The sequence below is a fragment of the Lepisma saccharinum genome, chromosome 1 (assembly GCF_977018435.1).
Source record: "Lepisma saccharinum chromosome 1, izLepSacc3.1, whole genome shotgun sequence".
Classification (NCBI taxonomy): Eukaryota; Metazoa; Arthropoda; class Insecta; order Zygentoma; family Lepismatidae; genus Lepisma; species Lepisma saccharinum.
Window position 1 is genome coordinate 99,489,916 of NC_139229.1, and position 16,343 is coordinate 99,506,258.

A 16,343-nucleotide genomic window follows, 5' to 3' on the forward strand; every position below is an offset into this window, starting at 1 on the left:
AAGTATGGTAATCAATGCGTACTGAACAAACTTTTTAACGAACTCTGGTATGAGTATTCATACACAACATTAGCAGGATTCATTCATTAAAACAATATTTTTTTCAACTTATAATAATAAAGATTTTCATTATCGACTAATCATATTTGTCACGTTAAATCTCATCGCTTTGCATAAATAACTAACAGACTAAACACGAACGCGAATCATTTCAGTTACTTTTTCTTTCTTCGAGAAGCGAAGAAAGCAAACCAACACTTGGAAACTACAGACAAAATATTTCCTTCAGCAAACTCAGATTATCTTCACATGGTCAAACTTCGCTCTGATTGGCTGTTCCACAGAATCCAGTCGACGAAAGCCAGTTGCAATTAGAACAAGACCTATTTCTCAAAAAATCAAAACCAGTCAAGCAGGCATCACTTCCAGTCAGTTAGCCAGTTCAGCGCCAACCAACTGGTTCCGTGTGATTCGGCCTTTACTCAAGTAAGAAACTAAGAGGACGTGCAAAAAGGTGAGGAGGATAGGGGGGATCACCATATAGTCTTTACATTAATTGACGATTTATTGTTAGCTTCATGCGTCCGATCATGGTTAAAAAAGTAGACTGTTCGATATAAACGAAACGCCCACTGCTAAAGTCACGGTGCTTGCCTCAGTTCCTTCAAAAGTATATTACAAGCCAATCCGTCCTGTCGATACAAACAACACTCCTGACTCGAAACATTTAATTTCTCATTTAAGCAACCACAAAGTGCCTTATCTATTCAGCTTTCACTCCACAAATCATGACTGACCCAATAATTTCCTTATGGTATATTAACGGTGCCCTTGCACTCAGTTTACTTTCTGATAAGTGAAGTTTACATGCTGTCCTCAATAGTACAAAGCTGCAGACATACGCTGCTCAGTGTTACCGTGCACTTTCACAATAACCACATGCAACATCCTAGATCAGTGGTTAGTGAGACCGTGATCCGGTGTATTCTTCTTTGAAAGTCGATGCCTCAATCCCAAAAATATTAACCTTGATTGATTTATTTTGCTTCGCTTTTCTGCCACTTTTTTTTCTAATCGGGAAGATGAGTATGAATGGTGACAAAATGAATGGATGATAGGACAAACACAAACATATATGGACCACACAACACGAGATCCGCAGAGTTCAGACGCCAGAGCCTCGGTAGTCTGCAAAATCCAGTCCAGGTTGAACTACTGAAAGGGTTACCCCTTACACCCCACAACATACAATGGCCCCAAAATATAAAGGAAACAGATATTTTCACTTTTCAAAGAGATTCTTGCCCTAAATCCGTACTTTGTTTCTGTGATCATATTCGTATGCTTTGAGTATACAGAAGTAGGTTTGTAATATAATTAAGCCTTGTTTCCATATTTAAAAGCACTAAGTTGCTGACCAAGGCAATTTATTATTAAGATAAAACTGTTTAGTTATTAGTGCCTATAAGTGCCTAAAATGTTTAAAAAAAGGAACAAAATAACTTTTCGACTGCAAGAAGTGTGGTTTTGTGCCGCTTCTTGTCTAGGTTTTGCCCGCAGACGGAGCACAGGAAAGTCCTTTTTCTAGGACTAGAACTTAACAATAAATATTCAATTAACATGAGAATAAAGAGCGACTGCCCCTTGGCGTCATTTCAATGTGCATAGTAGGTGGCAACTAGAAAACCAAATCCTCTCGTGCCTTGAGAGGAAGTCCGTCTGTCACTGCGTTATTGTAGTTGTCCAAGCGCTTTGAACGGTCGACCACGATCTGGGCTTCCCCGATTGTGTAGTAGTAACGTCACCGCCTTGTAATCAAGGAGTCCCGGATTCGATACCCGGTGGGGACACACTAATGTTCGGATCTCAATATAAACAGCAGGTCCAGTTCGAATTAGCCTTTCTGTGCATAAAGTGGACTTAAAAACAAACTAAAAACAAAACGGCCGACCCACATTCTTGATACCGAAGATTCCAGTTTCGAATCGCGACTCGGGCATGACCGTTCCTGTGCAAATGCCATGTCATCATGAATGCAGAGCAATTGATGTTATACAAAATTTCTGTATTATTTGAGTCGGAACATAAATATATAACACCCGTTTCCGTCAGATAAAAAATATACACGTATTGTTCAATCCTTTGCATGTATTATAAATTGCAGCTGTTAATATTATGGAAGTGTGACATTTTGGATGAGGGAAATTGATTTATGAGCCTTTCATTATTCATAATATTAAAAGTGAATGCCCATCATATACATTATTTATTTTTAGTGCAGGACCTCTCCGATGGCGACTTGGTAACGTCGCCGCCTTGTAATCAAGGTGTCCCGTGTTCGTTGCCCGGTGAAGCTCCATAGTGGTTCGGATCCCACTTTAAACTGCAGATCCAGTCCCGATTAGCCTATCTTTGCATAAATTGGACATAAAATAACTCAGTTATTTTTAATGTCTATTATCGTGCCTATTTACCACGCTTTTAGTGCCTTTTTGCCTTCCCATTCGGTTAGATAGCCTATTAGTGCCTAGAAATCCGGGGTTTAGTTATGACAAAAATTGTTTTGTAACGGTTACTATTTTCAAAACGGCGAACTTTTCTTTATTTCTCTTGTCTCCGGGAGCACTGAGTCAATTCACAGGACCTGTTTGCTCGTGGAAACACTTGAATAAACGAAAGAGACAGGAGTGGGGAAATCCATTCTGCGGGTAGCAAACTTCACTGATTCGGATTACTACAAACTGCAGCCCCTGTCCATTTCCCATTTGCTGCCTATCAACATAACGTCTAATTCCTTTTTCTTAACCATAACAACTCTTCCCCAATGATATTCTCCCCCTTTCTCCCCCCTTTCGATTTCTCTATTCCTAATCCATATTACTTTCACCCTCTGAAGATCACCGAACTGTAAAATAGAACTTTTAAAAAACCTTTAATGGAAATTACTACAACAAGTACACATCGTACGTGGTATGCCGATATAAACATTTAAAAAGTGCATGAATTAAATGAGCTAATATCGACAATGCTAACGATCTTTTATAAGACTCGCTTCGCTGACCGAAGAAATTCTTAAAGAGAAGCATTTGACTTTAAAGAGCCCCTTGCGTGCGTGCAATCTGTCTAACGTGAAAACTGGGTTAGGTCGTGTTTCTTGGTGCAAGGGAGATTTCAAGCCAGCGAGCAACAGGTGCCATTAAGTTAGTTGTGTTTATACTTTGTGCAGTGACAGTCGTGTAGCTTTTTTTCAACCAGATCGTCTTTTTTTATTCGGTGTTGTGTTCATTCCAGTGCTTTTTTCCCCTTGCACACGGGTTACCTCCAAGTGTGGGCGCATTACAAATACTAAATTTACGGCTTCCTCTGTTCCAAAATTACCTTGCTCTTTCCTGTACCTTAATTTACGTTCTTCTTCTTTGTCCTAACCTCATTGATCTTGCAACATACGCCCTACACGACGAAATTACGTAATACATAACCGGGATCCGCCTTCAAACATATTTGGATGCGAAGCCAAAACCTGATATTTCTTCATTTTTTTTTTCTGTTTACGCGCTTTGATGTTTATTTCATGTAAACAAAAAATGACGGTTCCACAGTGATGCATAAACATGGGTAGCCCGATTTCGTCAAGCAGCTTACAGAAGTGAAATGTGGCTAATTTTAAAATCCGCCGTCTGAACCCAACAAATCCAGCAGCGACTGCTGGTGGCATCTTGCGGCGAGAAATGAAGATTCGGTGCTACACCGTCGCAATACTCGACGACATTTTACAACGACCAGTGGCCAAGTTTTCTGCAAAGGTCTTCCTGGGTCCCGGGACACTTGAAAGCAGGACCGGTCGTTATTTTAAGGTAAGGACTGCTCTTATTTATGGCTTTACAAACGTGACAGTTCAATTTTGGTTTTATGACATTCCCTTATTTGCTGCATAAAGCGAGAAATGTGCAGACCGAATATGAAGTTAATGTCCGGTTTGTTCAATACGCTTGGGTGAAAATGTCTTCGAAATTCATTGAGTTATTAATTGGGCATGTCACACACGAAGTCCACTAATAAGAAACAATAAAATTACATAGGTACAGTGGGATCCATGAGTATTACCGTGCAAATTGTCCATCACCATGTTCGTGCACTTTATTTGACCCAATAAGAGCTTGAAGAATTAAAAGAAAACCCAAAACAAGCTGTTGACAACTTCTGCTCCAGCATACATAAAAATACATTACTTAAAAACACACAGGATGTAAGAGAGAAAATAATGAAAATGGTCATGGATAATTTGCAATGTAATACTAGTGGATCCCACTGTACAATAGTATTAACGTAACATAGAGCACACAACAAAATTATTACCCAAAATACGACTGTACAAGGGCATAGCCTACTTGTTCGAATTTGGCAATGTCACATAACACATTTTTCTTTGACGTTCAATTTCCTTGCGTGCGTGGGCGTTGTTTGATCCTGTAACACTATTCCTAGTGTAGTAAAATAACATCCCACATCAATTAATTTCATTTTGGCATATTTGATTATGCCTTGTGTTTATGTACTTCTAGATTTAACAATAAGTGACTGACATAAGTTAAATTGTGTTCATAATTTATTTTGAGTTGAAAACTGTATCGATCAGTGTTTGCAAATTCATTAGCTAAGGTTGAATATGATAGGTGTTTTTATTACTTTCCACTTAATTAATTTAATTTTACTATAATTTGCTGTTGAACTTGAAATATACTTCTTGACATGACCGAGACGTAAGCATGAAGTAAGGTTCACGTTATTTCTACGTAAAATTTAATTTTACAGTATGTCGTAGTAAATATTGGAAGCATGCCAAATTTATTGAAGTTCTGTGAACTAATAGAATAAATCAGGTGGATGATAATTAATTTAGATAATTATGATAGTATTATTTCTTTTACTATTCTAAATATAATGGTGGAAAAGTAACAAAAAGTTATATTTATTTTCGAGTGGGACAAACACAGATTTGATCATTTCAATATGACATAATAAACAAGTACAAAATGTTACAAATATGAATAGCGTGGATCGCACATTTCTGTATATTGAACACGGCGTTTCTTACCCATGCATTTTTTACACATTTGGATACAATTTTGTATTGATTTTTTAAAGCAAACTTGTACAATTTCATAGAATAACTTGATGTAGCAGAAACATAACATTGCTTTTATTGAGACAGTTGTAAACTATATTAAGGATAAATCAGTAAAATTTATTCTTCGTACGTGTATTCCTTTTCAATTGCTTCATAGGAATATCATTTTCCTTCTTTCTGGACACGTGAGTACCTTCACAAGATGAACTTCATAGATAATTCCTGTGTCATTTTACCACTGGCACGAATCAGTGCTTTTGCTCGACACGTGGTTACATTTTACGAGTGTCTTCTTAGAAATCTGTTATTGAAAGTTTTCAAAATGGGTATTTAGTCTTCATGGATTTTCTGTCAGTCACTTAATGGCTGTTTGAAAAAAAATCGACATCTTATCCGTGGACATGGTGCAACGCACATTATTCTTAATAACTGAAATAATAGTAATATATTTAGGGAAAAAGTACTACTGTCCTCTTGAAATGCCCGTCGTTGTGTATTACCCCCCCCCCCCCCGCCCCTCTCTTCCTCGGAAGGAAGGTTTAATTGACACTATATCCCATTCTTAGAACCAGTTTTCATTTATTACGTTCCGCTAGTGTGCAAATATTTCTCACCACGGCATCTGTGCATGCATTTCTCTGTTTCTCTGATAATTTTTCGGTAAATTTAAATAATTTTTATAAGACGGTACAGTGGGATGCACAAGTATTGCTCGGCAATTTGTACATGACTAATTTCAGCTTGTTTGGCGTTTTCTTTCAGTTCTTGAAGCTCTCATTGCGTAAAACAAAGAGAATAAACGTGGTGATGGACAATTTGCTTGGTAATACTTATGCATCGGACTTTAAAAATGTCACTTGGCTCATATATCTCGGGTTGCAGACGAGCTGTAATAGTTTCAACATACTTTACTTTCAACATGATGATGCTCCATCACATAGGCGTCAAGTGCGTTAGACTAGTACATTGATGTAGCGTTTGACAGAGAAATAGATCAATTGTAGGTCCAAATTTATTCGTAGGGCCCATTGTATAAAACAGTATGTTTACGTTTGCTTCATTAAATGGGTGACTTTTGGTTTACCCTGCAAATTATCTGTGGAGCATCTGATCTTGAAACAAGTTGAGAAGAGCTGTATTTGGCGTGGGAAGCAGACAGCCATGTTGCATCGAACGATGAACAACGTGGAATTCGGCCACGTTAAAGGAGATGCTCGGGAATGATGCAGACTCCCTCTTAACATTTCAAAGCTTTACACAAGGTTCTCATTCTAATATGAACAAACGGTGTCCACAAAGTGGACAATTATACAAGCTATGAAAACAACACTCTGCTATTTTCACTTATGGGCATACACACAGGTCAACTTATTTTCGTCTTTTTAGTGCTTTATTATGAAATTATTAAATGTTTTACGAAAAAAAATGTAATTAGTTAAATGTAATTAGTATACTTTACGCTGAACATAATGGTTCATACAGTACGCGAGGGATGAGCAGACTATTACGCAATTTAAAATTTAAATTGCAAGTCCTCAGCGCTCAACTGGGTTTTTATAATGTTATATAACTTACATTGTAAGAATTAAAAGAGCACAATTTAACTTCTTAAATATTATTTCATCTTAAATCATTCGATACAAATTCATTTGCAACTTTTTGGCACAAAACGTTTTAAATCAATCTTCTCACATAACAAAAACGAATCGAAATCAACAACTTAAAAGTACATCGACATTGATACAGCGTTCTTAATCTTAATGGGTCCCTGTTAATTTTATAAGCTTGTGTACAGTGGGATCCATGAGTAATACCGTGCAAATTGTCCATCATCATGTTCATGCACTTTATTTGACCCAATAAGAGCTTCAAGAATGAAAAGAAAACTCAAAACAAGTTGTCGACAACTTCTGCATCATCGAACATAGAGATCCATCGCTTAAAAACACATGGGATGTGAGAGGAAAATTAATGAAAATAGTCATGGACAATTTGCACGGTAATACTCATGGATCCCACTGTACAATAGAAATAAAGCAAATATTGTTATTCGTGAATGTAGAAGACAGTCAGAAGTTGGTAGATCACCAAGAAAGATAATTGACAACAAGCATACGGCACATAATAGTATGTGCCCTTATAAATAATTATCCTTTTTTCACCTTTAATATTCTCGAACAAAATCTATATTTGTATTTTTTAAGTTTATGCTCGCTCTATCCATAGGTTTCCGGAGGAATAAGGGGAGTTCTGCCCGCCCCCTGGAAAATCAATGTCAGGGCTTCTCCGATGACGTAGTTGCCTTGTTATCAAGGAGTCCCCGGTTTCGATACCCAGTGGAGGCACATTGCACAGTGATTCGGATCCCAAACTGTATGTCAAGTCCCGACTAGCTTATCTGTGTAGAAAGTGGACTTAAAACAACAATTCAATAAATGTCGGACCATAATTAGAAATTTCATACATTTATTATAATTTCACTGTACTTTGGGATAATTATTATAAGGAACTGAAAATAATAAGTAAGACTAGTATAGATCGTTGTAGTGCTTGGGGGAAAATGTCTTACTTGCTCCTTCTGGATAATAACTCCTTGCTTCCTCCCCTCACCCTGAAAAAATTCTGGCGGACGCTCATGTTTCTTTCTCTTTAAGTTAATCGCGACGATGAAGATGAACCGTGAATTAATGAAATGGATGAAGGAGCCAGCACGGTGAAACACCCTTGACCCCAGGATTCAAACCTTGTGGCTCTGGCTTCGTATCGTGCTACGCTAAACACCACGACGGAAAAACTAGCATGGCTTGAAAACAAAAACAAAAAAAAACTCTTATTCGCCACGATGTACAAGTTTATTGGTGTTTTACGGTGACATACTGAATACATGTAATACGATCCTTCACAAAATGTCACAAATCACGTTGAACTGTAGACTTTCGATCTCGCTACCTAAGTTTCCGGGTTCGAGTTCCGGCCTGGGCATGAATGAATTTGCGAGTATACCTTCATCAGTTTCAGTTCGTCATCCCTCATGCTCATCGTCGCGATCAACTTCTCCTCTGCATAATCTTCTGTGGGTGTTTCTTAGGTGTCCACATATGTTCGTGGTTGCCCCTTTATCCATCGCATCATTCCCATCGTCGCGATTAAATCAAAAGTAGCAGAGAACAATGCTAAATAATATATATATATATATATATATATATATATATATATATATATATATATATATCAAGTTACGCCTATGACTGCAACTCTTCCCCTCTCTTTAAATTTCCCAAGTACTACGTTGTGGAAACTATGTTGAAGTCGAGCTTTACTTTGGAATCGTTTTAAATGTTGTCAAGCAATATGATCACTTCAGCCAAGCTATGTACCAGAGCGAAGAGAAGATCTGAGGCAAAAATAGACCAGACGAGGCTTTTGTCTGTTTCCGCCGCTGGTTTCAGGCACGCCCCGAGAGTTAAACGCTCCTTAATATCAACACGGGAGTTCCTCGTGTTCCGAGCAGTCAATTGTGCAGAAGGGCAGAGTCAATATCTAGGAATTTCATAATCCGAAGCGTTCGCTACAGAGAGAACGTCAGCCGATGTGGGGAGAGATAGACGATGGGGTTTTATTAACCGCATCATCGAGCATGATCTCATCCAGGGCTTCAGTCGCTGTCCTCTGCCTTTATTGCGAGAATTCAGTGCTGCATCCTGTTTGGATTCGAGCCAGGAATGTTGAAGATTGAATAACAACAGTGTAACTCCAGTTCAGGAAATTTTTGGCTCTTCTCTCGTTCTGCATCTTTCATTTTTCCATCTATTGATGATGACCAATGTGTCGGTGGGTTATTGATGAGGAAAGTTTTAAAAAGGCAATCATTTCCCTCCTCATTTACATCTATAATCAAGCGATTATTTTCCAAAACGTCTACAATTAATGGTAATCGTCTCCACCAAGTCCCGCTACGACACCAGGGGTTGCGGGTTCGAATCAGGGTCTCGGCAAGGGCGTTCTTTGTGAATGCCCCTTCATCAATTTCATCATATCATCACTCATTCTCATCTTCGAGATTAGCCAAAAGTGGCAGAGAAGCTAGGTTAAATAAACCAAACCAATCAAGCCCTTCCTCGGTGATGTATAGCTACTGAAGTTAATAATTTATCACTGCTTTCAGTGCATTTTATCTATCTAGATTAAACTCTATTTTAAGTCCCTACCCTATTTCTATTATTTTCGTCGCTTTTTTACCATTTGGGTTAATAGCGACGATCAGGATGATGAACTGATGCAATCCCGATGAGACAAACACAATGATACATCCTTGCCTGACGAGTATTCGAATCTGGGACCTTTGGCTTCGAATCACGTCAAGTTGGCCACTCGGCCTCAAGTGCCGATCTTTCATAATTGAATTCTATCTGCAAGACATTCAAAGGGCAGGGGTGCCCACCCTCCTTCCCCCAAGGCCTATGACGCACTCCCCCCAGAAGGTAGAGCATTCCCCCCGCCCCCCCCTTTATGCCGAATTATTTACTCAAATTATTTTGGTCAGACAAAATTTGCGGAACGATATAATACAAACATATTTAAACAATATACGTATCTTTACTTTAGGCTCATTTTCATGTTTGCTAACATAAAACGTACAAAACTGCTCAGGCTTTCTGCCATTGTTAGTGTACTGAACCTTATTCGTAACAATTTGTCTGCTTGACTAACCTTGTATTAATGCAAACAGCAGGTTCCCCCTTCCAAATCGATTCTAAGGGCATAAGATGTGGTGTTTCATTTCAACCCCGTCGTCGCCCGCAGGTAGGTTGAAAAACTACATAATAACAATAACTAAAAATCAATAACAACTCAATCAAGGAAACGACCCTCCCCCATTTTTGTGTTTAGATATATAGAATTGGTACAGAATTTTGTCCACTCCAAAAATTCCCATGATCCAGGCGCGTCATGAATTTCCCCTGTGGACACCCCTTATAAATATGCCGGATATCTACACTCTCATCGAGATGCTCAAGATTGAAGAACACATATTCCCAGGGGTGAAGTCAAGGGTATACGACTGTATACGCCGTATACCCTCTGGTTAACCTTCTGCTACAATGGTATACGTAAATTCTACTACCGTTTCGTTTATATTTATTCATGTAATTTGGCCGTTTCATGAAATTTGGCGTGTACCCTTTGAAAAGTTTGGAACTACAACACTGTATATAAACTAACCAATTGTAACATTATGTAGCTCAATACGTAAAGTGTCCACCACTAAATGATCTATTGTCTGCGGGCTCTTGTTGCCAAACGTAAGGTACCTGAACCCAATATGGCCTACCTAAGGTTTCTGATTTTTTTTAATAGTGTACAAAATCATGTAAAGTAATCGCTTACATTTAAGCTTACAGACTATTTTACACTGATTATGTAATTATAACACCATTAAGCCTTGTTTCCATGATATGAAAAACTCAATATGCTGACCAAGGCAGAGATGTATTTTATTATAAAACATAAACATAAACGTAACGTTTCAACCTTCTAGCAAGGTCTTCTTCGGACTATGTACCAAGTACAAATGTAACAAGGTACAAGAAAAGGACGATATATATACACAAAAATACTCTCCTCCAGACTATCTAACTATAAAAACAGCTTTTTGTCCTACATGAATTAATGTTAAGTATACAGTTATGCAAATCGTATATAGATATACAGAATATGGAAATTACAAATGTATGTAATTTTTAAAAAAACATTAGTAGTAGTAGTAGTAGTAATAGTAATGTAATACAATATTAATAACAACAGAAATAAAAATCATAATAGCAGTAATAATAGCAATATTAATAATAACAGTAGTAATAGTAATAACAGTAATAATAATAATAATAATAATAAAATAATAATAATAATAATAATAATAATAATAATAATAATAATAATAATAAAAGTTTGTTACTCTGACGCCCCCTGAGAAAAAATCGTGGGGGCGCCCTTGGCTATATTTGATTTTTTTTGTTAAATAAAAGAAGAAGACGACTTTCCTGAGGTCTAAGATTAAACGATAACCTCCGATTGCATGCTGACGAGGCACTGGTGCCTGGCACCACAGCCAATATAATCCTCTGTAGGGACTCATGTATTCTGTCCATGTGGCTTTGTGATTTTCCCTTCATACGTCTCATCTTTTATCACCATTCATTCCCATCGTCGCGATAATCCAAAAACGGAAAAAACCAACATAAGTAGGACGCAAACAACATGTGACAATTAAACGATCTTCCCCCCGGACCACGTCTAAAACGCACAACGAGGGCTGAAAGTAATAGGCAAGGAAGAAACTCGGAGAAAAGAGCACAGCGCGCTACGATGCCAGGGGTCCCGGGTTTGAATCCGTGAATGAGTGTTCTTTGTGAGTGTCCCTTCATCAATTTCATATCACCCATCCTCATCTTTGCGATTAGCCAAAGTAGCAGAAAAATGAAGTAAATTAAATCAAATCAATCAATCATAGGAAAGAGAAGCCGTGTACCCTCTGTGTGTCCTTTAGCTGCATCCTTCCTATTCTCCGTCCATTGTTGCCATTCGAACAACCAGTAGGATTTCTCAGTAGCCACGTGCTTTTGTTTACATTGACTTTGTCCTTACAGTGGACAGAGAATAGCTTCTTTGCTCTTGAAACACTTTCTGGAGAACAGGAACACTGTATTTGGCGTTGGCAAGGACAGATTCGCATCGAGCGCGCGACCAAGGACAAATGGGCCAGATTAAAGGAGATATACAGAGACAACCATAGTAACATAAAGCATTCGTTTTCATCACTCGCATTCTACTTCTTGCTTTTGTGAGGATCATACTTGAATGCAGTGTACGAATTATAGTTTTTGCCTTCCAGAAGAGTGTATAGTTTAGTGTATTTTTCTACTCATCACCATGTAATATCTCTCTAGCTATTATAGTCCATGAGATATTAATGACATTTCGTGCAGGACCTCCCCGATGATGTACTTGTAACGTCGTCGCCTGGTAATCAAGGGATCCCAGCTTCGAACTCTGGTGGAAGTACACTGCACAGTATTTCGGATTGCACATTAAACTGTAAGTCCTGTCCCGATTAGCCTATCTGTTCATAAAGTGGACTTAAAAACTCAACCATTTCGTGAGCGGTATGTTGGTCGATTAATTCATTTCGTGTTTCGCGGATCTTCCCGTTCCTAATTTGCCATTACTTTTATCACAAAAATTTCGTGACTTTTATTATGCTTTCATTAATGAAAAAACGTGAAACTAATTTGTCCAGTCATTCACCGCACTAGCACAGAAATGCTGTTGCTTTATTGGCCGTGAACAGTTCAGTAATAAAGATAGTCATTTGGGTCTCTTAATGAGCTGTCCCCATGCTTTTCTTTTCGGTAAGAACTATTCGACCGCTAAAAACGCGCCTAGTTCGAGTGGACGATTTCAAACGCGAAAGGGAAGGTAGGTAGAAATATGCGCGAAACAACACTGTACGTTTCAGATAAGTATCTCGCTTGTATGCATTCGGTTGTTTATATTCGCTCGCATTTTTTGTGTGTGTATTCGATGGCACGTAACGAATCCTTTCACAGTGGAAGAAAGACGATTTTATCGGTACCTGCTTCATTGACCGATCTTCTCTTCCACTTGCAACAGTCTCCCCTATTTAGCCAGTAGCCTCGTCCAGTTAGAGCATGCGCACTTGCGTCAGTGGTCACGACTATTGCGGACGGACTGTGCTTAGCCGGCTGGCTTCTCAACAATATGAATGGATATACTGTTTACAAACATCAGTGGACGAAGGTTAAACATTGTGAAACTTTTTCTCATAAGACGAAGGTTAAACATTGTGAACTTTGTTCTCAGTGGGACGAACGTTAAACATTGTCAAACTTTATTCTGAATGGACGAAGGCAAGATTTATAGAAACGCTATTTTATATACATAGCACAAGGTCGCCCGTAGCGAGCCCAAGGGGACACTTCCCCCCCCCCCCAAATTTCGATATTGTAGCTTGAAAACATGGACGAGGGGTGCCGTGAAAGACAGCAGATTATATGCCTATGGAAATTATCCTGGTTCTGGGATGCTTTATGAGAATTATCTTAACTAGGGGAAAGCATCAGTCCACATTTTCCCCACTTTAACACTGATGCCCCTCCCTATCTGAGAAGATATCCTGCGGTCGGCATTGATATAGCATCGCCCCTTCTTGAGAAATTTCGGGGGGGAGGGTGTATCGCCATTCAAATTCGGCTTCTATGAATATGTTAGAATAAATCTTAAGTAATGTCGATTTACTAACATTATGACTCAGAGGGCGTTACCAACAAATAGAGAAAATTATCAGTTTCTGCAAAGTTCCGGGAAGGAGTGAATCCATTATTCTTAGCAATATATGGAAATACGCTTGGTTCGAGTAGACGGAGACTAGCTGGAAGACCAGAACGAGGAGTAGACGAAGCCGCGGCGTATGTGCAGGGCGGTTCTGCTGTTTCGTAACCTAATGTTACGGAAGAATGGTTCCCAAGTGGTGTGACCTTCGGGGACACCCACACGTGACTTCTTACTCATCGTCGCGGCTTTGAAAAATGAGACATCAGCTGAGACGTGGGTGACGCCGGGGGAAGACTGCATGGACGCCTTCTTGAATTGGTTTTTCAGTGTTCGAAAATAACAATTTCCTGTTGCGCGTCCATGGACGTATTTAGACATTCTTTTGTGTACGGGGGTTGAGAGGTTAAATTTTATTAACGATTTTATCACCTAAACTTTAAGCACATGTGGAAGGTGGCACCACGTATTCGCAATATCAGAGATTTGTAGAGGTGTTGTGATCAGCACCGTTTTTCGGCTGCCTTTACCAGGGTTGCTTCCAGGTATCAATTTATTACAGGCTGGGTAAACCCAAGAGCCACTCCTTGCAGGGACATTTGTGGAAAATTTCTCACCTGAAATCACCCACCCTGGAAATCGAATCCGAGTCTCCCGAGTGACAGTCAGGCGTCCTATCGATAGAACCACCGCGGCTCCATATGCAGATGTACTGTCAGGACTCGAACCAGGCTCTCTGGCATACTGTGATCTCGCCCCATGAACTTCGTTTTCCTCTATTTCTCTTTTCTGCTGTAAACACGCATCCATACCCTGCCTAGGATTCGAACCTGAGACTTCTGGTGTCATAGAGATCTATACTCTATCCCTGTTGTATGTGGAGCAAGGTTGCCCGTAACGATAGAGAAGGGGAGAAAGCTAGTGGGTGGAGCAAAGCAGAACATGCTCCTGCAAACCGCTGTTAGCTGTAGTTCCTTTTCCCCCTCCACGCAATCTCGTCCCCTCGCATGTGTTCATTGGTCGAACCCCCTCGCGTCACTACTTGAGCAGAGACTTGTTTTCGTCAGCTTGCTCAAGAGATTCCAGGGACAGAGAGAGTATACGTTGACCACTACGCTACCAAGCTCTTAGATAGTAGACACACTCAACGTCTTCAGTGTTTCAAAGTAACAGGATCTGTTCCTTTGAAAGACTGATTGAAATGAATTTCCACACAGCTAAAAGAGCAAATACGATAAAAATTAGGCGAAAACAGTACTGACTCGATAACTCAGTTAGTAAAGCAAAGGTCTGGTATGTCAGAGACCCAGGGTAGAGTCCCAGTCAAGCCTGCATTTCATTTGAATTCTACAGGTTGTTGCTGGTATTACCATCATCATCATCATTATAAAGATGATGAGAGCAATATTACAAGCAATATATTTATATTTCATTATTTCACTTGTATTTTGGTTATGTAATGTCCACGGGCGGATTACAGGGGAGGCACAAGGGGTTCACCCCCCCCCAAACGAAATGTCTAAACTTAGCAATAAGTCATCAATTGACGTAGCTCTCTACATTTATGTATTTATTATTTCTCGACGTACACGAGAATTTACGGCTCTAGGAGGGACAGAGAAGGAGACTCGCCTCACGAGACGAGAATGTTCCAATTCTCGTCTCTCAGTACCATCCATGCGCTGAAGAATAATAACTTGTACTCAAGGCGTCCCGGGTTCGATACCCGGTGGAGGGACATAGTGGTTCGGATCCCAATTTAAACTGTAGGTTCAGTCCCTATTAGCCTATGTGCAAAAAAGAGAACTTAAAGCAAAAACTCCAACTCAATAGTCGTGCTGACCAGATTAAAATATTCAGATCTCTTTGACGGTTTGCAAGCCGCGGAAATTTCATACGAACAAGACCTTTTACATGCATCAGCGAATTGAACATTGAACATTCTGGAAAAATCAAGAGAAGATGAACTGTTTATCAGACCTACATACTTGGAGTAAAAGCTGTTTTTTTTGTTGTTGCAAGAAGGATTAGTAGAAGCTCATTTGCAATTTCTTACTGTGAGTTACGCTTGTGTTATGCTGGTTGAATTTTCTCGCCGTCTGCTCGAAGGTATGTTCCTACTTTATATACACACAATATACAGTGGTTACAGTAAACTGTTCCAGACAGTACTACTACTTGAGTATAAAGTGAAATTAAATGGAACTTGGACAAACAATTTTTTCAACAATGTTTGTAACTGAGTTAAATCTAAACCTCACTGATCCACCATCGAATTAAAAAAAAAGGAAAGATTTTGTAATTAGATATGGTTTTTATTCTGTTTACCACGTGCTTGAAACCGAGAAAATAAAATCTATTATTTTTCTAGCAATTTTTAATTCATCCAAAGAATGTTTCATGTACGCTTACTGTATGCTCCAAGCTTTGGCTGGATCTTACCATAACGATGAAATGAGAAAGGGACATGCCAAATTTTTCCGGTATTAAAATGTAGAAAGAATCCTCTGCCTGCTCTGAAGTGATGAATAGTTTTGTTTGTTGATTTATTTTACTTCGCTTTTGTCACTTTTGTCTAATTGCAAATATGAGGATGAGTGAGTGATATGATGAAATTGGTGAACGAACATACAAACACCTGTGCCGAGTCGGAATTGAACCCTGAACAACTGGCGTCGTAGCGTGCTGTGCTAACCACTCCGTCAAGGAGATCGCCACTTTTACCTTGAAAAAACGGTCGACTGCATTTGGTAATATTGCCTGAAACTGAACACAAAATCATTGATTACAATTCAATCGTATTTCCAGACCTTCTCGATGGCGTAGTGGTAACGTCGTTGCTTTGTAATCAAGAGATCCTGGGTTC

At 39.1% G+C, this 16,343-nt stretch overlaps 1 protein-coding gene across 7 annotated transcripts in view; it reads left to right on the forward strand.

The window, feature by feature from the left end:
- The first annotated feature begins 3,713 nt into the window (after positions 1-3,713).
- The window catches only part of LOC145998714 (uncharacterized), a 372,904-nt gene continuing 360,274 nt past the window's right edge, over positions 3,714-16,343 (forward strand). For all 7 annotated transcript variants that reach the window (XR_014443344.1, XM_083135223.1, XM_083135230.1 and 4 more), the window contains exon 1: positions 3,714-3,854. Coding sequence is in view for 6 of the 7 variants with exons in the window: in XM_083135223.1 (XP_082991349.1) it covers positions 3,729-3,854 (126 nt within the window). In the remaining variant the exon portion in view is untranslated. The remainder of the gene's footprint in view (positions 3,855-16,343) is intronic.